Genomic DNA, 23,244 nt, shown 5'->3' on the forward strand with positions numbered 1-23,244 from the left:
CATGAGGAGATTTTTGTGCATCAGTCCAGTTGTGCCATTGTGCAATTGATATGATCAATTTTTATCATAGAGAATTAGTTGTAACAACTTAGACAATTGGCAGCTTGAGTACAGATGATGAGCTGTATAACAAGGAACAGATATAGTGAAGGTGAGTTGGATTTGATCACAGGATCGAATGGTTGCTAAAGGCCATGGGCCATATTGTAAAGTAATCGATATTAAGCCGTGGGCTAATTTATTTTATTAATTGTGGATGAGGACATATTAAGCCTTGTGTTGTTTTGAGCTCGTGGAGCTATGTTGAGCAATCCCTCTAATTATGGACAAGGGATGCTTTTGGATGTACTATTATTGGCTCTTTGCTTTGTTGGGAATTACAATTATAAATACTCTAGATGGGAAGTAAGAGCCACCATCTGGGGGATGCAGATTGGACCCCATGCAATGTTGCTCTCTCTTTCTCTTCTCTCCCCCACTTGTTTCCTTGTTCTTGGTTTCTATGGTTTTGGTAAATCATGAATTTGAAATCATGTTTAATCTTAATTTTTGTAACAATGATATTAGAGCCTGGCTATGCTCTCTGAGAGGCAAGCGACATGATTTTTTCCAATCTAATAACACATTTATTCGAAGAATTTTCTTCTTAATCATTTCAACTACTTGACTGCTAAGTTTTGAGTTCGTTTGCAAAAGCTCTCAAAGATTCTTTGAAAATCAATGCTACAATTGCAATTGACAAAAGCGGCCCACTTAGGCTTGTTCAAAGGGTATGTGCTAGTTCTTTTAAGGGGTTGGATTGCTATATTCCGACTTGATGTAAGAAATTTATGGTTGTTTCTTTTCACTACCTACATTCATGAATTGATAGAAGCAGTCTTTGGATAGGAAGATGAATAGCCGCATGACCAAAGATGACTTAATCTTAAGGCATGAGGATAGAAAAGATTCATATTCTTATAAAATGAATGATATTTGAAGTAATAATAGCATCATATGATTTCAAGAATGGATAACACCCACAAAATTGCATCATGGATTGTGTAAAATGATTATGAATATACGTTGAAACACTATCATTCCCCATTTTGCTCGATGACAAAAAATGATAATAGAAATTGCATAATGGTACAACTAAATTGATGTAAAAATTTCCGCATGCTACGAACTAATCTATTAATCACAAGTGGTGGTGAAAATGAAATCCAAGGATAATGCACTATGACATAACTAAAGTGATGTTGAAATGTCCTCATATGGAGGACTGATCTATTGATCACAAGTGGTGGTAAGAACTAATCCAAAAATGACACGCGGCATAAATCTCTAAAATTGGGTATAGATGGAAGGTCCTCATGCTACGGGCTTACCTACAAAATAGCATAAACTAAACATGGAGGATGATCCATGTGATGAATATGATGATCCATGTGATGAATATACATCACTAAAAACCAAACTATGATGATATCGATGGAACTATAATAGGTACCATGTCAATGGAGTCCATGTCAATATTTGAATAGTTATAAAACCATTATGGGATACATTACAAACTTGGGCAAAGGAAATGAGTAAAACCTTTTTAACATTCTGATCAATGTAAATGAAAGCATAGCTCAGTCTTACTGGTATTGAGTATATGCAATTGATCTCTCAAAGCAATCAATCTTGTATCAATGAAGAGATTATATATCATTATTTGCATCGCTATAGAGTGGAAAAAATTGCTAATAAAATGCTTATTCCTACCCAAGACAATTGATCTTTAGGGTGGGTAATGGCTTTTCATTTTCAAGTACCCATGAACTCATTCACATCATGCACTTTTTGAGGGAATACTTGTTTCTTTGATTATCTTGTCCTCACACACTTGGAAAAAGAAATATGTCCTCACACACTTGAAAAACATGAATGGCATTGGACAACTTCACAAGATGCTATCGACGTAGATGCGTGGAATTTTAAAGCATCAATGTAAAAAGCCCAAGTGTAATCTTCATTCTTTATCTTTATGATTGTTTTCAGTTGATGAAAACATATGTGCAAACATATAGAAATGTTGTTGTAATAATTGCAACATTATAGAAGAATAAGACACTCCCCACTAAGATATTTAGATCAAGCATATGCAAAAATAAAAATGGGTTGTGCAAACATATTGAGAATTGAATAAGAGAAATATATTTTGTTAATTCTAGTATGCAAGTTTCAAGTCCACAAGGATCTAACTATTATGGCCAATTGTGACCTATTTGGCCTATACCTATGCAAATCCATATGGACTCACAATGAGACACACAAATCCGATGGGACCAATAAATCCCTCTCAGGATCTCATAATACCAATCAGTATTTTCTTGAATAGTCGAAGCCATAATTAGGACCTGTAGAGACCTTGAAGATTTTGAAATATCTGCCACCTCATATTCCTTCTTCTTTAGGCATTCTTATTTAGAATAAAATATTATTGTTTACATGGCTCCACAACTATACTTTTACCAAGGAAACACAACAAGAGAGAAGAGGAGAACGTGAAATTCAAATCTCTTTGACCAACATCACCAAAATGCTTCATATATTTAGTGTTAATACTTGCAAAGGAAGTAGTACAACCCAAGAACTTTAAGTTGCTTTGGCATTTCCTCTCATTCATAAAAGAATCCAACTCGATATAAGCCTTGCTTTTATTTTTGTCATTTGTTTCATTATCCATGTAGTGTGATTTCAGTTAATTTGCATTACAATAAGCATGCATCTCTATGTCTATTTATGACATTCACTACTACTAGAAGTGACTCTTCAAGTCATTTAATGCATGATCAAAGACTAATCAACTCTTTTGCACAGGTCTTTCAAGCTCTTCCCTTAACCTTGTAATGGGGCTTTGAGGGCCCCAAAAGATTTCCTAATATATGTGGTCATGTATGAGCACAAATATTGTTCCATGGCTTTATGGAGATTCCTTTTGTGATTTTTTGCCTCTCCTAATAGTATTTATTAAAATGATTGCCCTCCTCGTGACATTTTTTAATAGCTACATGCCATTATATCCATGAGATCCCAATAGTATCCATAGTGTCCCATATGACACCATAAGGTCCCACAAGTATTCTTGAAGTCCCATATATAGTGCCATGAGATTTTGTAAATGTACAAGAAATCATGATGTCCCATGTGGATTGATTAGGGATCTCTGTCTCATATGGGATTGCAAGTCTCGTATGGGTTCTTATGGTCCTAGGATGTATAGGGACAAAATCAATAGGTAATTGTATAAAATCATGTTTGCATCATTAGAAATTAGCCCAATGCCTTCATATTGTTAGTGCTTGAGTGGCCAGATTAATATGCAAAGGTTACAAATACATGACATCATTTGTTGGATCACTAGATATGAAGCATGTTTTCCACCATTTGTATAACTAGTCATATGACCTATCATAGATATATTAGCTCTCGTTATGATCCCATAGTTCATATTTGACCTTCATGGATGTTAGAACAACCACCATCATCACCAACATCATCATCATCATCTCTCTCTCTCTCTCTCTCTCTCTCTCTCTCTCTCTCTCTCTCTCTCTCTCTCTCGTGTTGGCATAGACCTTTGATACAATGAACATTGTGTTGGCCCCAATAATGATGTTGATTTTATACACAGTGACTCACAAATGTGGGTGCAGGCTTGCGCTCACAAAGAGGAGGATGATCTCACAAGAAAATATCCCTAATGGGACATTGCCCAACTCTATTAATCTCAACTCTAGATGTAAGGTGACACATCATGGTGCTAGCTTAGTAGATGGGCTAGAGTAACTAGCCACTTGTTTAAGGTTACTGGTACGAGTCTTGCTCTAGTAGGCCTAGGCTAGGTGTTGTGTGTGCTCTCAGCCGAGGAATGTGTTAAGCATTTAGCCCTCTACATTTGTAGTTAATAGTAATGGATTGATTTCTTATAAATATGATTTCCTATTCGAAATTCGTTTTAGATAAAGTGGATTTTGAATGTGCTAGGGAGTGAGATGGGTCACTCTAGGTTGTGATCCTGCACTTGGGAAACTCTCTTCGCATGATAAACCTTTCTATTTTACAAACTTGCTCTCATCTCTTGCTCATGTTGGCTCATGTATGGAATCAAGCATGAGGGAATAAAAGAGGAGTGTGAGGGTGGGAGGTTGGGGGTTCTTACTGAGCACACTCACATTCACATGGCCTCTCAATCTACATAATTGGGACAATTTTGCTCATAACTTAAGCATTCAAAATCAAATTAAGATGAAACAAGAACCATTGAAAAAGGGTTAAAAATCTCTTTAAGACTATCATGTATGTGCGACCATTTGGTATGGCACTCACATGACAACCTTTGCAAGTGTATCTTTAGGGCTGAATGAAAGAGACTGTAAGATTTGTGTCTTTAAGGGCCACTAGTACAAGGATAATGTATTGGTGCTCTTGTTGGTCTAGAGATCTGTTGGCTAGCTTCATTTGCCTATTTAAGTTCCCAATTTTTTGAACATTAAAAGTTTTTCAACATTCAAGAGTGTGTTGCTAGTCATGTCTTGTCTTTATGGATGGTTACAAAGATCATGATAATTATTTTCTTTTGAATGCCAAGGTGATTATCTACATCCTTTGGCAATTTCATGATTTGCAATCGTATTACATTGGACCATATTATAGTAAATCACTGATTACCATTTTTTAATTTATTTAGTTTCAAACGTTTTATATTGGGTCTCCTAAATTAAAAAATTATTGATCTCCGGATGGGTGCATCTAATTTTCATGGGATTTGTTCCATGAGGTTTGTAATTTTGTGTTTCATTAGTGTGTCATTCAAAAACTGCATTAGATTAACAAAACTTCAAAGATTTGACACCACCTGCGGAGGGAACACACATGGACAGACATGCGGAGTCGCAGATCATAGCGCATGAGCACAGACATGTGGAGTAGCGGATCATAGATATGAGTGATATGGAGAGTAAGGCAAAGGTATCAGACAGGAGCATGCCGGTGAGGAAAAGGCCACAGAGATACGAAGAGAGAGAGAGAGAGAGAGAGAGAGAGAGAGAGAGAGAGAGAGAGAGACGTGGCAACAGAGCGAGAGCAAGGTGAGGATATAGAGAGGGTAGAACTTTCTAGAGGGAGGGACTATATCCTTCCCCCCACCCCAAAGACCCTTTCCCCCCATCTCATGCTAATGGATTTTTTTCTCTCATAGCCCCCCTATTGTTGTAGACATTCCTTGAGAATATCTTTGTACTTGTCCTTTATATAATTTCGAAGGATAGAATTGTGATTTTTCATTTCTCAATTACTTAATCATTTTTATCATGTTGATATGTTTCAATAAAAGTTTTATTCAAATACATGACAAGTGTTCTTATATTAGTTCTATCTTCAAGATTCGACTTGCATATCTTTAACTTTTTGCTACCATAATTAAAATTGAAATAGGAATGTTACATGGGTTTCCATTTGCAAATTCCAAAAGATATCCTTAAACAATGGCAAAAAACACATGTTTTTGCAAGTTTGTGTGCATTTTGTAGAAAATCACATATTCACCCTTCATGTTTAAATCATATAAAAGAACCGCTACTTCAAATAGGGAAAAGTTAGATAACCATTGTTATTCTTTGACATCATCAAAGTAGAAAAAACCCATGGTTACCCTTTTGTATTTCACGTGTGGATTTCATGGAAGTCACTACTATTAATGTTGATTCTAAATAAAGTTTAAGACTTTTCTCATTCATATTTCTATTGTTAAGTCCTTTTCAAATTTCATTCTTTATTGCATTTTAGACTTTTTGTTTGTTAGAAAAGATCCACTTTTCAAATTTCCTTGTATATTGCATTTTAGACTTTTTGTTTGTTAGAGAAGATCCAAAACTTTTACTTATGACAAAATAAATAGATTTGAACTGGCTGTACTTTCAATTAATAGAAATAGACTAGACTTAATAGCACCAATTAGCATGATAATACACCAAAGGTAAGTTGCTCCTCCATGAGTATACCTAGCTAAATACTAACTTGTTATGCTTACTACAGTTAGTATTTGTGCTAATTCAAAAGATTTATTTAGTAAATTCGAATTAATGTGCATTTGTATACAAATAAATTGACAATATAATTGTTGGGCTATGTACATGCTTATAAAATATGATTAATAGTTAACATCTCTTTAAATCTTAAAACTAATTGTGAGAATAGGAAATTATGATAAGATTAATTTATACAATACTTGTACATTCTTAAAGTTACAAGGATATGATATTATCAACTATAGATCACATTATTTGCAATCCTTAATGGTTTTGTTTTTCAAAATTGTTTTACTTAATATGTGTTCATGCTTTACTATTAACAAATTATCTATCTTGTTCATTGACATGTCTTGTAGTGAAAAAACAATTGCTTTTCAATTAACTCTCTCCTTACATCAAGTTATATGTATGGAATAAAATTTTGGCACAAAGGGCCTTTAAAATAGGTAGATGAGAAGTATAAATGAGCAAACTAATGGAGTAAATAAGCCCCTCCATTAAATAAGCCCCCTAATAAAAAAGAATTAATTTTTTTATAAATTTGTGGAAATTTGAGGAGGGGAGGTGTGCAAAGGCAAGAGGAGGGATAAACAGGTGAGTGATTACCAAAGGGGCTAGGCTAGTTGGCTAGTTAATTGGCTATATAGTTAGTGCCATGTAATCTAGGCTATAGGAGTTGCCAGATGGTAGGTTTGGATATTATCTGACATACATAGCTATAAAACAACCTACCTTAATTCTATAAAAGGCATGGCTGCCTCATTTGTAAGGTACTATCATCTATCATCATTTTATGAACCAAACTAGGTTTGTATAGTAGAGCTCATTGATCAAGCTACAATTCAATAAGGAATCAACTCCTTAACAAACCATCACAAGTCTATATGGTAGTTCTAGCCCATGAGTTACATTCCCTCAATTTTGAAGAGGTACTCTCTATTTACTTTAGCATTGCAACTCTAAACAAATGAATGAAGCTGTTGCTCTAGCCTAGGCCTCTTGCTAGGGTAGAACTCCCTCCTTGTCTAGTTATTTCTGCTCTAATGTTGGAGTAGGTCTAGTTTGAAATAGTTAGAGATAGCCAAAGTTAGGGTTGTTTCTATTTCATGGTATCAAAGCTTAAAAATCATGGGGAATTGTGGAAAAATCATGTCCATTTCATCTAAAATTTGAAGCATGTATTTATGGGCCTATGGCACACCTTTATGCAAATTTTTGCCACTCAAAAAGATGTTCCAATCTCTAGATGCCACGTATCAACCTGCAAATAGGTCAAATTTTCATTGTTATCAAATTGGAAACTCTTTTGCATCATTGTGATCGGAATGATCTACTAGATCAAAGCCTAAGTGATTGCTGCAAAATTTTAGGGAATTGGACCTATGTTTGGTGCTTGAATGTTGGAAACCAAAATGTCAAATGTGTTGCGATTCCATGAAGATTGCCCTAAGTTCTATTCTAATAAGATCTATTAAGTTGCAATAGCATCCTTAAGGGCTATACCAATTGACATTGCAATCAGCGTCGATTTGCCCAAAATTTTGGAGCAAAACATCTTTTTGCCAAGCACAAGTAATAATTTCTCTAAATTCCAATTGATTTTCGCCACTTTTGAAATTTCTATATTCTATCCTTTACTTACTCTCCTTTAAATCTAGTATATGTTCTAAGATTAGGGAAATATTGGAATTTTGAATTAGAATAGTGAGTTTTCTGTATTCCTAATGCCTATAAAGAAGTCTAGAAACTAGCCTAGAAGGCAAGTATTAAGTGATTCAGACCCTAGAATGGAGGGTAAAGAAATTGAATATTGAAGTTGAGATGGTGGCATTGCAATGTTGGGATTGGGATTAGTAGCAAGAGAGTAGGCTGAAGCTTCACTTCAAAGTAAAGAACCTAAGGGTAACAATCAAGTTTGTATAGAAGCTATCCATTAAGATAAGATTCAATCAAGTTAGGAGTACTTAATTCAAAGTTGTTTGGGCCATATGCTTCAAGAATTTAAGAAATTGACTAATGAAATCAAGCTCAAAAAATGAACAATGGATCGAAGGCTGAAAATCTATCTGCAACTACGAACAAGGGCTTTTATCATCTTAAGGGAAGCTAGATTCATGGAGGGAAAAGACCCTTGAGACAACCCCTGCTTTAGATGATGAACTTGAGCATGTGACTAATCCTGAGAGACTTATGGAATTTGCTAGGAGGGCTCACCATATGCATGGAGAAAAAGCTAATAAAGCAAAAGATACTTTTACATGGAGCAGTTTTAAAAAGTACCAGTCCTAAAATTCAAGTTTGATGTTAGAGATTTTGACGAGTAAAATGGGCTACCTTCTAATCTTAGATCAGTCCTCACATTTTAACAATATTTTCAAGTTATGATACCCGTATATTCTAAGGGGGGGTTACACCAGGACGGTGATATCAAAGATAAAATTATCCTTTCCAAATTAAAAGGGGAATCCAATTCACCCAATGAGTTGGAGGAATGCTCAAGCAAATCCAGTGAGTTGGAGGAATGGTCAAGCAAATCGAAATATTACTTTTTATTATACCAAAAAACGGATGAAGGGAAAATAAGGTTTGATGTGCTTGATCTTGAAGATCTTGAAGACTTTGCTAGATGCATCTACAACAAGATGGTGTAAGACTTTCATATCGCCTCTAGCCCGAGATCAATATATTTGTAGATGGTATGACTTATCTCAGCAAGAAACAATCAAGAATTATATAAAAAAGGTAGAAATTAGCTTTATTCATCCATGGCATTGATGATAGAAGTAGAATGCTCAAATTTATCCATGGACTACTTCCTAGTATTGCCTCAGATGTTGTAGCACAAAAACCAAGCACTCTTGAGGAGGCTATGTAGCTAGATAAAATGTATGAGCCCACCAAGTACAATTTGAAGGAGAAGAATCTAGGAATTGGCCATTTTGGCACAAGCTTTCAACCAAAGTCAGCCATACTGATAATAATAAGCCACCTATACCTTCTACAAGGTCTTCTATTCCTAGCTATCCTACTATTTTTGGTAGTAATATGGGCCATGCAAAGACCTATAAGGCTGAGGATACAAAGGTATCATTCAAGTCTCCCTCCAAGGATGACTTGAGTGATACAAATGAGAAGATGGCTAAGCAATTATCTCAGGCCTTCATTGATGCAAGGAAAGGAAAAGAATATGTGTTGTCTATGTGGAGAAAAGTGGACTGTGGAGCATCAGAGTGTATACAAAGTCAAGTTTGTGGATTCTATGCCATAAATTTAGCTAAACCAAAAGATATAAATGGACTATTTGTGGAGGACAGGGATATGTAGGAGTTAAAGTAACAATTTGTAAAAGTTTTTGTTGATCTTCCTCATCACCTACGTCCCAAGAAGAATATTAAACACTCAATTCTCTTGATATAGGATAAAACCAACTCATAAGGCACCCTATAGGCTTTCAAGGTCCAAGAGAGAAGATGTGGCAAGACAAATCAAAGAGCTCTTGGATAGAGAATTTATTACTCATAGTCAATCTCCTTTTGCTTCCCCCATCCTATTGGTGGTAAAGAGAAGGATAGTTTCATAGGATGTGCATTGATTATAGGGATCCAAATAGAATAATTATATAGAACAAATTTCATATACCAAGGATTGACACCTTATTTGATGAATTGAAGGGTGCCAAGTTATTTATAAAGATTGATTTAAAAACATGCTACCATCAAATACGGATGAAAGAAGAGGATGAGCCAAAAATAGCCTTCATAGTGGAACGAGGTTTATATTAGTCCAAGGTGATGGCATTTGACCTCACTAATTCTCCAACAACATTTTTAGCACTCATGAATAAGATCCTATAGCCCTACCTCTATAAATCTATTTTGGTCTTCTTTGATGATATATAAAGAAAATCCAAAGAGGAGCACTTTGGTGCATGTAAAGCAAGTTTTAGAAGTACTAAGGATTGACCTACTCTTTTCCCTCTCTTGGCCAAAGCAAGAAAATGTACATTCATGGCAAATGAGATGGGGTACCTTCACCATGTTTTCAGTAGCAGTGGGACTACAGTGGACCCAATAAGGTCAAGTGTGTAAGCGAATGGCCACGCCCTAAAAATACCACTTAATTGAGGTGTTTCCTTAGGCCTACCTCTTTCTATAGGAGTTTCATCAAGCACATGAGATGTAGGTTGAAAACACTATAAATATTATAGGCAAAACAAGTTTTGTCTTTTCAGCTTCAGAGAGAATAAGACTTTGTGAGCAAAAATTGTAGAAGCTCTTACTGACCACCTTAAAAAGGAGGCCTTGAGCTTAGACAAAAATTGTAGACAAGAGTGTTCAAGACATAAAGGAGGCCTTGACTCATATCCTTGTATGTCTAGACTTCTCTTAGCCATTTACTATTAAAGCTGATGCTAGTGGTAGAGGCATTGGGGCTATGTTAAAATAGGGACATAGTGTAATATCCTATGAAAGTCGTAAGTTAGATGATGAGAAGCTGAGATACCAAGTATACGACTAAGAGATGCATCACTACATATATGGGACTGATCATAGAACACTTAGATTTCTATCTCAATCCAATTAATCTCCTAAGTAGAGAAGGTGGCTTTCCATTGTGCACAACTAGATTTTGACATTGAATACAAATTGAGGAATGAGAATATAGTGGTTGATTTACTCTCTAGGATGTGGTCATGCAGTTTATCTTCTATAAGAAAAAATTATAAAGATGGGATCTATGGAATTCAAGAGGAATATCTTGTAGATCTAGCAGCTATAATTCTATTTTAGGACCTGTAAAATGTTCATATAGGGTTGTTCAAGACATATAAAAGAGTGAAGCAAAGTTTCTATTTGAAAAGATGTGTACAATTATGTGCAAAGATGGAAGCCTTGCCAGAAGAACATACAATTGGACCTTAGCCTACTAGCTAGTATGCTCCAACCTCTACCCATTCTAAAGGGGAAATGGACACATATTTTCATGGATTTTATTACAAGGTTTCCTACGGCTACTAGAGGCCGGAATAACATTTATGTTGTGGGTGATAGGATTACTAAGGATTCTCATTCTATACCCACCAAAACCCAATATGCAGCCTCCATGATTGCTTCCCAATTTATGGAATCAAATTGCATGGACTGACACAAGAGATTGTAAGTGATTGTTATGCCAAAGTCGTGGGACGTTTTTGCTGGCAAGAATTGTTCAGATCTATATGCATGCTTCTCACTCCTAGTGCAATTAATCATCTTGCCAAATGGAGGGGGTAAATAGATGGTTGGAAGAGTATCCCAGACATTTCCTTTTTGACACGCGGACGAGTTAGGATAACTTGCTACATTTGGCTGAGTTTTGCTAAAGTGGGTACCCTCGTTCGAACCCAATGGATGACTCCTTGCTGTCTTGCAGCGTAGGTCCTGAGTGGATGTGCCCTTAGTAGTGGACCATTTGGTGTGTGAATGGGTGGTGAGTGTGAAAAAAAAATAGAAAAAGAGAAAAAAAAGGAAATCAATTGAATATCTTTATAAAAAAATAAAGGCCTTTTCAATTGCCTTTCTTCTTAGGTTATGTTATCTGCATGGAATACTTTGTTGAGAGTAAGTACTTTTAGAATAAGTAGATTGGAAAGTAAAGATGAGCAGATTAATGGAGGAGTTGGGTGAGAGTCATGTTCATGTAGTCTAGTGGAAAGACCCAATGAGAGTAATATATGACCTTAGCGTAATTGGGCTATCTCCACCTTTTTGCCTACAAATGCAAGAATTCCTCCATTGAAAAGTAAAGGTCTTTTCTCCTTATGTCAACTTATGTGTATGAAATACCTTGTTGAGATTAAGGGCCAAAGTATAAATGAGCAAGCTAATGGATGAATTAGGTGAGAGCCATTAGGGGTAGTTTCAGAAGGAATATTTTGGATTACTTTTAGCAAACTATGGTGTGAGACAATTGTTGAGTAACTGCTATGGTCATAGACATCCAAAGTAGAGATGGAGGTGGGGATGTGCCTTCAAGTATGGTGTTGGGGTATGGGTTATTGATGATGAGTGGGTGATGCCAGTGTTGCTTCGAATTCAATGTAGCTCTGAGACTATGGTCAAGACTATCTCTTTCCTGTCAAGATAAGATTGGCAGCGATTTTCTTAATTGATTGGTCTCCAAAAAAGCATTGACATCACAAGGAAGGAACCTTGAGTACCAAGGATGAGTATACACCGCCAAAAGGTGCCTGAAAGGCGCCCAACGTGTGCCCAAGCTTCGGTTAAAACTCAGCTGTGTAAAGGGTGCTGCGCTCATCCACCCCAATGGAACAGCGTCGACCCATTAATGCGAGGATGAAAGTCCTTGGGCATAATAATGATTTGAAGATTGGATAGGGGTATTAGATTTGTAGTGAGAATCCGTGTGTAAGACGCAATCGTGAAGAGGGGGGCGCGTTTTTGAAATAAAAAGTGAAGCCGGCGGCTGGCCAACGGGCAGTGTGACGTCGTCTCTTTTAATGAATGGGTTTTAAGGAGGTAAGTGCCGAGTGCTATATATAACCTTCAACACCTCTGCTTGCATGAAGCCAGGAAAACGAGGACCTCAGTCCGTCTTTGCATCAAGAGTCAAGACACCCTTCCTTTCTTCCTTTGCCAGTATTCTGCTCCTCGCAGGAATCCCATTTTCATGTCAGGCTTGGGTATCCGTTCAACTTTCACAAACTTCCCTTTCACGGCCAGGCCTCAGATTTTGGATAGTCCTCGGTATCCGAGAGGTAGGGCTGATCTTGCCTGCTTATATAACCTTTGCTTTTCCCCGCTCGCCTGCTTAATGCCAGCCTTCGCCCCTTCTGCACATCCGATTGTTTTCGAGCTTGTGGGGTGGGGGCGGGGGGCTGCTCGTTGGACAATGATGTCAAACTTTGAAAAGTCAATCTGCATAAGCGTTGTGGGTCCATTTCGTTTTGGACGGGAGCCAGAGAAACGGGCTTGAAGGCTTTCTCAATGCAAGGTCCGTTCTTTCCAGCGCAGCTTTGCTATCTGGAACAGGTCTGATATGTGGGAAAACTAGTAGTGTGAATGCGAGCACCATCTTTCAAGATTCCAAAATCATCTGCAGGGTCCCTTCTTTCCAGCAATTTTGTTTCCAAACCATGCTTTTAAACTATCTTCTCATTACAAACACAAATCTTTGACTTTGTATCAGTTTCAGATGGTTATCAATTGAAAATTGTAACCATAAAGCCACCCAATATCTCAACGTGGGAATGTCGTGGTGGTCATGGGTTCTCGACTTTGACTTGGCTTAGTATTTGTGCATGTAGCGTGATTGATACCACGCATTCGCCTGCATGAGGGGGTTTCATTTGTTCAAATGTTGCCATGCCTATGATTAGGTCCACGATAGGTTAATTATTGCCAAGCCCCTTGTTGACGATTTGCCTTGAGCTGGTCTACACCTAGCATAGTGTCTATGTGGAGATAGCACATGCTCTCTCTCTATTTAGGTAGTTCCGAACGTGGAGGGAGCGTTCTTGAAAGAAATCTTGGAACATTGTAGTAGAGGCTCTGACACATTATTGGTCACGTGCACAAGCAGATGAGAAAATATGCAATTGATAGCTATCTGCACAGCTGCAACTTGTAATGTCTGATACATGCCCACCCTTTTATTCCATAGGTCCTGTTGAGTCTGAAGTGGACATCGATAACATGATGTCTCCCATGACTAGTGTGGTAAAATAAAAATGGGCACCGTTTGTTTTATTTTTAGAGGATGCTTTTGGGCATGCCTAGTTATCTATAGATGTAACATATTATCCTCTCTCTCTCTCTCTCTCTCTCTCTCTCTCTCTCTCTCCCCCTCCCCCCCCGCCCGGCGCATGCACTTTTTCCTTTCCTTGTGCTTTTTAAAACTTATCCTGTTTGTTATTAAAGTATTTGAACATGCTTTTAATATTTCTTTTCTCTTTTTGCATTGAACACAGAATGACATGGCTCGTTGATGGGCGGACATTTGCAAGGAAAGTTAAAAATCCAACTGATGGTGTGTGCAGGCATGGTGGGAGTGCAAGAAGTGTAGAATGCCCCTCTTGTGGCTATGTTTTTGATCATAGCAAAGTAAAGTACCGTGCTTACTTTTGGATGTTTCTGTTTGTCTAGACTTTCAAATGTTTGCTTTGGCCATTTTTGGGCCTTATCATTGGTATGTAGTGCCTTATTTGAAGGTGCTTCTTTGCATTGATTATATATTATCTTCATTTGAGATTTAAACGTTTCATAATAAATGCAAGCTTGACAAAGTTGTTGATGTCTCACTTGTCTCATTTGTATTTGTTTGGCTTCTTAATATGAAATTTATCAGCCCTAGTGAAAAGTATTTAATGTTGCTCAATAATCTTCCAAGAAGCAGAAAGTGCTATTCAGCTATGCTTTGCCAAAAATAAGGCACCTTTTTCTCTGATTGCTGTTTTTTTTTCCGTCCTTCAAAACCATAATGGATGGCTATAGAGTTTGCTTTTGCTGCCCTATGGTCTCAACTAAAATTTGATTATAGTCGGCACTTCATGTGGTTCCTTTCAGTCCTTACACACTGAATATCTCTTTGCAATGGTTATGAACGTATGCAGTTGACACCAGAGTGGCCTGGGCTCCCTGCTGGTGTGAAATTCGACCCGTCTGATCAGGAACTTCTTCAACATTTAGCAGCTAAAATAGGATTTCCTGCAACTAGGCCCCATCCATTTATCGATGAATTCATTCCTACCTTGGATGGGGAAGATGGTATCTGCTACACACATCCCGAAAAGCTGCCAGGTATCATAGTTATTACTCGTTTTTATAAAGTGATATTATGCTGCCAGTTGAATTGTTTTAACTGCCTTATATGGTGTTGTTATAGGGATTCGGCGTGATGGTAGCAGTATCCATTTCTTTCATAGGCCTACAAGGGCATACACTACAGGCACACGGAAGCGTAGAAAAATTCAGATGGATGAAGATTCTAGATTTAATGGTGAAACGCGTTGGCATAAGACTGGCAAGACCCGTCCTGTAATAGAGAATGGGAAGCAACTAGGATGTAAAAAGATCATGGTGCTGTATATAAGTTTTGGGAAGAAAGCCAAACCAGACAAGACAAACTGGGTAATGCATCAGTACCACCTGGGTGTACAGGAAGAGGAGACAGAGGGGGAACTTGTTGTCTCTAAGGTATTTTATCAAACTCAACCAAGACAATCTATAGTAACACGTAAAGGGGATGATGAAGATCCTCTACAGATGGAGTTGGAGCTTGCAGAAGAGCCTGCTTGTTCATTTCCTTACTCCACCACTAGTGTCATGACCACAAGCATCAACTCACGAGGGACACCTCCCACACCCAGAACTCCGGTTCCTCTTCAGCCACAGGCTGTTAAGCAGTACAAGGGACTGCTGGAGACTATATCTGAGGATGTTGATCGTCTTAATGCATCACTCTCTGTAAATCCTCGAAGTGCAGGCCATAATTCTGAGCAGGTAAGAACACTTTCTCTAAATTTTGGATCTCATGTAAATCTTTGGTAAGACTGTTTGAAAGTATTGATCATCTTGATGTGAAACCTTGAAATTGAATATAAAATACGAGAAAATCCAAGGTAGCTTGAGATAGTCCGTAAAGATAATGAGAACTTGAGCTTTCTTATGTGGAAACAAGCAAATCTTTCTGAAAACCCAAGACAGAGGGAGGGGGAAAGGAGAGGGAGGGAGAGAGAGAGAGTCTAACAACGTTCTTTGGAGACCCAACAGGTCTATGGAACAAGCGAAGTTGCAGGTCTAATAACTGCACCACTTAAAACAGATTATGAAATGAGTAAAACATTCACACTATATGTTTCTAACTCCAAGATTTTTCAAGGATTTTTTTCTGTGTTTCCAGATCTCGACGATGGGAGACATCTCAAAGAGATTGTAGAGAGTAGAAGGCTGCAAATTTCTTGATATCAAACATCATTCTAATGTCCTTATTGTTGCTTCAATAAAGTCATGCACACGCTTTAGCTTCTAAAATGCTCTTATGCATAGCTTGCAGATCCTCTTGTCTGAGCTAGTATTCCTTCATTGGCCAGTTTCAACTTCTAGGTCATGGGACTTGACTCTGCCTTGCATATCATCTGTCACGTATTTTATCTGGAGGTAGTTTTGTTTCTATTGAAGGCCATTTTCTCTTTATGTTTAACTCATATTTTATCCATCATGTAATGTTGCAGTAGCCCCTTTATTGGCACTATTACTGGTAAAGAGTGCATTTAAAAAAGACGATAAGTTTTTCGCTTTTCCTCCACTCTCTTCAACCTTGGCCGGTCTTGGGCTCCATGCTTCACGTCCATAGATTATCACTGCTTGTACTAGTGTGGTGTTACAACTGTTCTCTCATCATCCGATCCCACAAATATGATTTGGAAGCTGAAAGGCCTCTGTCTCTCAACGTGTATTCCAGTTGGAGTTATGCTCAAAGTTAGACTCCAGATATTTGTGTGCTGACAGAAGCTCTGATTTTCCCTCAAATGTCTTTATCTCTTGTCCCAATGTTTTGAGATTGGCACAATGACTTACGGCATCCAGGGGTCTTTGTAGCCAGGAGTATATTATCTACATATGATAATAAAGTGAGAGCACAGCACGGCTGTATAGCCTCATCCACAGAAAACGCAGACGGGTATGGAAGTATGGAATGAGTATGGAAAAATGCTCCTGGCTGAACCATACGTGGCCTTAAATTTACATAAAGGCCTAGGCAAAAAAGAAATGAGACTGCAAAGAAGGAATGAGGCTACAGAAGTCAAGGGTCGAGCTTTAGTGTGCTAGCTCTAGATTCTCAATGGTCAACTTCTTACTCTTCCTCTCCCTCGTCATCATCATCATCATCAAAAGCTCACTCCCCCTTCCCAAAAAAAAAAAACACGTATGTTTTTTTTTCAAATGTTTGCAAATGTTTGGCATCCATACCATATGTGTACTATGGCCTCATCCACTCCATCTTATCATTATACATATCATAGAGAATCACTGCTTATCTCCAGTTGTGAAACTCATATTATGCATAATGTATGGCTACAAGTGTAGAGCTTGAGCCTTATGCTAGAAAATCACAATTGTACAGCAAGATGTCACACATTATGCATAATGGCACATTCAATTACAGAATGAGCTTCAAATTATATATTATGAGTTTAAATTATATCACACATTATGCATAATATGAGTTATCACACATACTCCTCAATCATTAGAGCGATTTCTAATACTCATGTTATGCGTAATGTGTGACAACGCATCAGCAACTTTTGTTGTCCTTCCACCGAATTTGCAATTGGAATTTTTGCGTGGGTTCTGGCTTGGAGGCAACTCAAATCAGGCTGTTTGTCCTAGTGTATTGAACATTTTTCTCAAAGGTTCTCTATGCATAGCAAGACTTTTTGTCAACCAATGTATAATCAATAAAATGTACTATAAACTTTCTGAATTTACGGGCATAGTAAATCATTCATCAGCATGACAAATGTAGTTGGAGCATTGGTAATCCCAAGTGGCATTACCAAAAACTTATACTGCATAAATCTGCTTCTAAAAGCAGTTTTATGCACATCTTGAGCACAAATTCTTATTAAATGGTAGCCATATTTCAAAACAATCTTACTAGCAGTCCCTCCCCCCCCGAAAAAGACTTATATTAAGTACGAAAAAACCCGAAGCTCAAAGTGGAAATACATCATGCTGTGCATGAGGAAACCCCCCTGAAATAGGGAGCAGGAACCTCAGAATGAGTTGGAAAGAAACCAAGGTTGAGGTTGAAAGTGCCACCTCAACCCTGCTGTAATCTCTAAGAAAAAGGGGGAACCCTTTCATTCCCCAATGTATATAACCCTCCTGGCTGAGGCTGCCTGGGAAGAACCTTGCATGCTCGCCCAACTATCTTACTAAAAATACAGCACCAATAGATCATCAATTCTTGCCCTCGGATACTTGTGTTATCAGAAATATTATTCAATCCTCAATAGGTGGCACACAATTGAAAGGTACTGTCTCTAGTAAAATAAAAGATGAGGAACAGGCTGAATTTGCCTCAGCTTGAGGTGTTCTTCCAGCTACCCCGGCACCTCAGCTTCTTCGGTAAAACTCAGCGTCGTGTAAGGCATTCATAGATTCTACCCTTGGAACATTTTCAATCTTATGTTTAGCTTTTCTTTCAGATGTAAGGTAATTTATCTCTAAAAGGAAAAGAAAAACTTACTTGGAATCTAATTGGCTAATCACCTTTGTCTTTTAGCGTTGTGTTAACTCAATATAAAATTATGTGTTGCACCATCATCGAGCAATAAAAGGGCTGAATGTTTTTTTAGGTGACCCCAAGTTTTGAGCAAACTATGGGTTGAGCCTCATTTTTTGTGGGAGGGTCTCCACCTTGTGGGCTTTTGGTGTCTTCTTTGAAGTCTCCTTATTGCTGTTTGCTATGGCAGCTTGCTTGTGAGGACAGTCAATAGAACTTGTTGCCTTGCTTTCCACATTTGAAGCAACGTCCTTCGGAGTAATACCTTTGCTTTTGTTGATGAGATAGAGTATTAGAGATTTGGGAATCACTATTCTAAGCTCTAATACCAATGTAACGTCTCAGTGCTCTCTTAAAGGGGAAGGGGAAAGGTTGCTTTATCTAAGATGTCGGAATATTGTTGAGTTCATAGATTTGCAAGACAAAGACTGAAATGTACAATATTGCTTGAGAAAGAGGCCAAGATCCCCTGCCCCCCTTCCCCTTATCCAAGCTCTTTATTGCAAGACCAAGATTTTGAGGAAATCTTATCAATACCTTCCAAACTTGAGACCAAACTGTAAGGACTTATAGCCGGAGCTATGTACAAGACATGAAAATGAAGCTCAAGGCTGAGCATGTGTTCAGCATTGCTGATGTGGCAGGTCAGCCGCAGCAGGAGCTGTTGGAGGCAACATCTCCTGATGTCACGGTAGAGAGAGAGGGCCTTGCTTGTGGGTGTGCCCGCCCAATGAGTGAGGCTAGCGTAGGTAGAGAGAGGGCTTTTGTTGTGGGTATGCTCGTCCCTGTGCGGGTAGATCTACTTGTGTTGGCAGGTGCGTTTGGGGCAGGAGACTAGGCCCCAATAGTCCCTCATATAGGTGTTGGGTTGGCTGGTCGGCCATTAGGCGGGAGGGGGTCAGCCCTCTTATAGAGCTGCGTAGCAGTCTCTATGTAGAGGGGCAGGTCGGCCCTAGAGGGCTGTTGCCCAGCCGTCATATGGAGCCCCTAACGGGGGAAGAGGCAGCCTGGGCCCTGGTCGGCCCTTTGTCAGGGAGCAGTAGGGCTGTTGCCCAGCCGTCATATGGAGCCTTCCTAATGGGGGAAGCGGCAGCCTGGGCCCTGGTCGGCCCTTTGTCAGGGAGCAGTAGGGCTGCTGCCAGCCCCTCTTTATAGGCCTGTGGGCAGCCCTAGAGGTGGGTCAGCCCATCAGACCTGGTTGGCCCACTTACAGCAGTGGGGTTGGCCCCCTATGTGCAGCAGGTCGGTGCCCTAGCAGGCTGACCGACTGGGGGGGGATGGGGGCTATATACGTGCTTCCCCCCTCCCCTCATTTCTCATCTTCTGGAGCAGCAGATCATCATCTCTTGGAGGTCCTGGCAGAGGAGCAGAGCCTGCCCTGTTGTGCACCTGAGGAGCAGGGTAGTGGAGCAGTTCATCCACTCCCTAGTGCTCCCTTCACTTGGTTGTTGAGCTGTGTGTTCCGAGCTCTCGAGCAGCCCGTTGTTTCCAAGGTTTTCCCCCAATTGTAGCGGGGTTTTCTCCAAAGATCACTTGTAGTTCTCCCGGTCATCTCTTTCCTTCTCAGTGTGTGCGCGTGAGGCGTGCTCTCTCTCTCTCTCTCTCTTCCGTTCATTTCCGCTGCACTTCTCACAGGAGCAGGTCGGGTGGGGTCTTGTTCCAGTCAGTTGTTTAGCAGGCCAGGCAGCTGTGAAGTAGGCCAGTTGGCTGTGAAGCAGGCCAGTTCCGTGCTGCACATGATCTGCCCTAGGACATATAAAAGGACGAGTGTCCCTCATTTCTTATGAGCCCAGCAGCTCCAGTCTTCAGCATCGCCCATCCAGGTATCTAGCAGATCCAGTAGTACCAGCAGGGCCAGCATTCCTCAGGGAGAAGGAGAAGAGCAGAAGCCTGCGTCTCTCCATCTCCATCCTACAGGAAGTGACAGCCCTTCATCTATAGTACTGTATTTCAGCCTATAGGCAAACAGTAATAAGCAATCCCACATTCCCTCACATACACCCGCAGAAGCAAGCACATGAGTTTTGTGTGCCTTTCATTTCAATAAACGCTTCTGTAACTGCACTTACATAATGGGCTAGAGAGAGAGAGAGTGAATTAGTTCCCTTGCTTGTTACACCGCGTTTCCTAAAGAAGGGACTTCAGCCTTCTGAGAAGTTCTGAGTGGATGAAACCTCATTTTTGTCCTTTGTATAGGCAGATTGGTGGTTCAACCTGTAAATCGTGGCTGCACATAATGGGCTGACCCAATCTTCCTTAACCCAGCCTACCCCGGAGCCTACCGAGTTATAATCAGGCTGACCTGGCCTTGTCTTATGTTTGACCCCAGGCGGCTATTGCTGTAATAGCTTCGAATCTGTTCTAGGCAACTCCCAGGCCTACCATAGCCTGCCATATTGCAAGGCCTTCCAGCAGCTAAGCATGCTTTCCAGGGTGCTGCACATAAGTAGCCCATGTTGCTGTCCTTGCACTCAGATCTGCCGACATGGCAGGCTTCTCATGCCCATAGCTTGACAGCCCAAACCCTCCTCTTCTGCAGCTTGTCCTCTGTTGCCTCAGGGAGTTGACTCTTATTTTATGACAGTTCTCTAGTGAAAGCAACGATTTCCTTGTGTCCTCAAAATTTTTTTGCATGAAGTTTCTTGAAGAACTGCGTGGGGTCCTCTCCTTAGCTCCTAAAGTTTTCAATCTGTGTTTATATATATATATATATATATATTAGAGAGAGTGAGAGAGAGAGATTCATAGTAAACAGCTCTGCATTTTGACATAGGATTTGTTGTGCAGAGTGACGTGCCTATTGAGTGCACCACATCGACAATTTGCAGGAGTGGCTACACTGAACAGGCAAGAAAATGCATCCTATCAGTACTTTGAGTTAGATAACTCGTCTGTTGTGACTTGTGAGTTCAAGTAGACGTTTTGGAAGTGCTTGCTAACAGGTTGAGCTGACATTGTTTGTTCTCATAATAGACAGCTGCTTTCGAATATGTTCAAGGAAGCCCAGATCTCGGTGAGAAGGACACATGCTGCTCACTGGGGAAAAAGGAAAATCAAAGTGATTGTGAAGCTTTGACTATTGCTCAACATAAAGCTGGGCTCCAGACACCCCTGGTCGATATATCTGATGTGCCTGCTTTGGGGTCTAACCAGTTCTCAGATACTCTTGATGCTGACCTGATGAAACTCCTTTGCAATGAGGATCTCCAGGCAGATTTGAAGTTTAAGAGCAAAGATGAAGCTGCACAGAGTTTCAAGAGACTGGCTTCTGAAATTGGCTTCAGTTTAGACAGTAATGCTGGAGAGGATGTAGGGATGAAAGTTGATTCTGCTCTCGAAAATATTGTTCTTGATACACCACCAGATCTTCTTTTTGTGAGTATGATGGACTCGCACTGCTGAAAGGAATGGAACTGGATGGTAGTTGTTGAATTAATTAAGACTTGCATATCTAATCTGTGTTGTTCCCTGATGTGATGTTGGGCCATTTCTTGAAATGCAGGAATCTTTGATGAACTCCCAAGAAGCTGTGGACTGGCTTGGAAAGAGAAAATTTTGGAGTGATTCTCAAAAAACTTCAGGCTCTGATGACTTAAGTTCCTTTGATTTTTTACGAGACAGCCAATCGAGCACTTGAGTGTAATGGCTTACTTCATCACATATCTTTCCTGGCCCTAGGCCCCACTGCAAGTTGAACTCCTCGCAAGTATGTATGTACATATTGCCTTTTTGAGACGTGACCTTGTATCTATCGAGTGATATAAAGCAGCTCATCAGCGGACAAAGCACAGTTTTGAATATTTATGAGCTTGTATGTATTTTATTTGCATCTAAAGCGAGGTAGTAAAAAGTTTCATAAGGTCAGTTAAAACTTATAGAAAGATTTGTTCTTGTCGTAATTTACACTTTTGGATATTTAGTACTTCGTTAAAACAAGTTGTTACATGCATTCTTCTTACAACCTTTGAAATGACATGTAACATGTCCATTTTCTGCAGATAAACTTTTTGCATAAACAGATGATTATGTTCATGTAGAGGATGAGAGCGGGGCCTTCGTGGGGAGTGCCAAATAATGGAAAGTTCATATTCCCTTAATACCTTTGCAAAGTTATACTAATCAGAAGCCTTAGTGCAAAAACGCTCTGCAAAGATGGTGGATAAGAGGATTGAAGGCTACATTGGGGTGTGAGGGATTTACTTGAGAATGTCTTTCTCCAATAAGTCAACCACTTGCTCAAATCTTGCTATTATTGATCCTTAGATTCTTGTTCATTAATTAGATCTTGGATCTTGAGAATTACCATTTCTATATGTTCCATTTTTGTGCATCTTGTCAATTTCCATAGTGGCTTTGGAATAGGTTAATGGTGGGTGAGGTAGAGTCTAGCAATCCCTCCCATGATCTACCAAATCTAGGGTTGGCTCCGAAGCCTCTTTTGGCATCTAAAAACCTTTAGATACCTATGGAGGTGTTATTTGTATAGATGCTTTGGTGGGGCACACTCTTTAATGATGTGAACAAACATTGCAAGAGGTGTGACTTAGGCCAAAGCCTTGGTAAATCTAAATTCTAAGATCAAATGCCATTAAATTCAACCATGGGAGCCATTCCTAATATGGGGATTAGATTTTGTCAGTCCGTTCAATGTGGCTACATACCTAGGACATAACAAAATGGATTGAATTAAAAGCACATGAGAATATAGACAAAAGCACGACCACATTTCTTTATCAAACATTTCTTTATCAAAATGTCATGTAGATTTTGTTGTGATGAAGGGGTACACTTGTAACTTCACAAATCTAGATTTAGTGCACATAAAAAAGGAATTCCTAATTTAATAAGAATATAGCCAAGCTTAAGCAATCAATAAGGTGTAGGAATTGAT

General features: G+C 39.2%; 1 protein-coding gene across 4 annotated transcripts; it reads left to right on the top strand.

The window, feature by feature from the left end:
* The first annotated feature begins 12,454 nt into the window (after window positions 1–12,454).
* On the top strand, window positions 12,455–22,210 carry LOC147882957 (uncharacterized). Of its 4 annotated transcripts, none has more exons than XM_087400363.1 (7): window positions 12,455–12,580; window positions 14,032–14,164; window positions 14,674–14,860; window positions 14,946–15,562; window positions 21,141–21,200; window positions 21,327–21,728; window positions 21,856–22,209. In XM_087400363.1, exons 2-7 carry the CDS (start codon window positions 14,033–14,035, stop codon window positions 21,988–21,990), a joined length of 1,533 nt encoding a protein of 510 aa, XP_087256489.1. In that variant the 5' UTR covers window positions 12,455–12,580; window position 14,032; the 3' UTR covers window positions 21,991–22,209. The 4 variants fall into 4 exon arrangements, with proteins under 4 accessions (XP_087256489.1, XP_087256488.1, XP_087256491.1 ...); XM_087400362.1 differs by lacking the exon at window positions 12,455–12,580 and adding an exon at window positions 12,598–12,819; XM_087400365.1 differs by lacking the exon at window positions 12,455–12,580 and adding an exon at window positions 12,844–13,055.
* The last annotated feature ends 1,034 nt before the right edge of the window (window positions 22,211–23,244 follow it).

Source organism: Dipteris shenzhenensis, chromosome 29 (genome assembly GCF_047967505.1).
Source record: "Dipteris shenzhenensis isolate YYH24624 ecotype China chromosome 29, Dip_SZ_1.0, whole genome shotgun sequence".
Classification (NCBI taxonomy): domain Eukaryota; kingdom Viridiplantae; phylum Streptophyta; class Polypodiopsida; order Gleicheniales; family Dipteridaceae; genus Dipteris; species Dipteris shenzhenensis.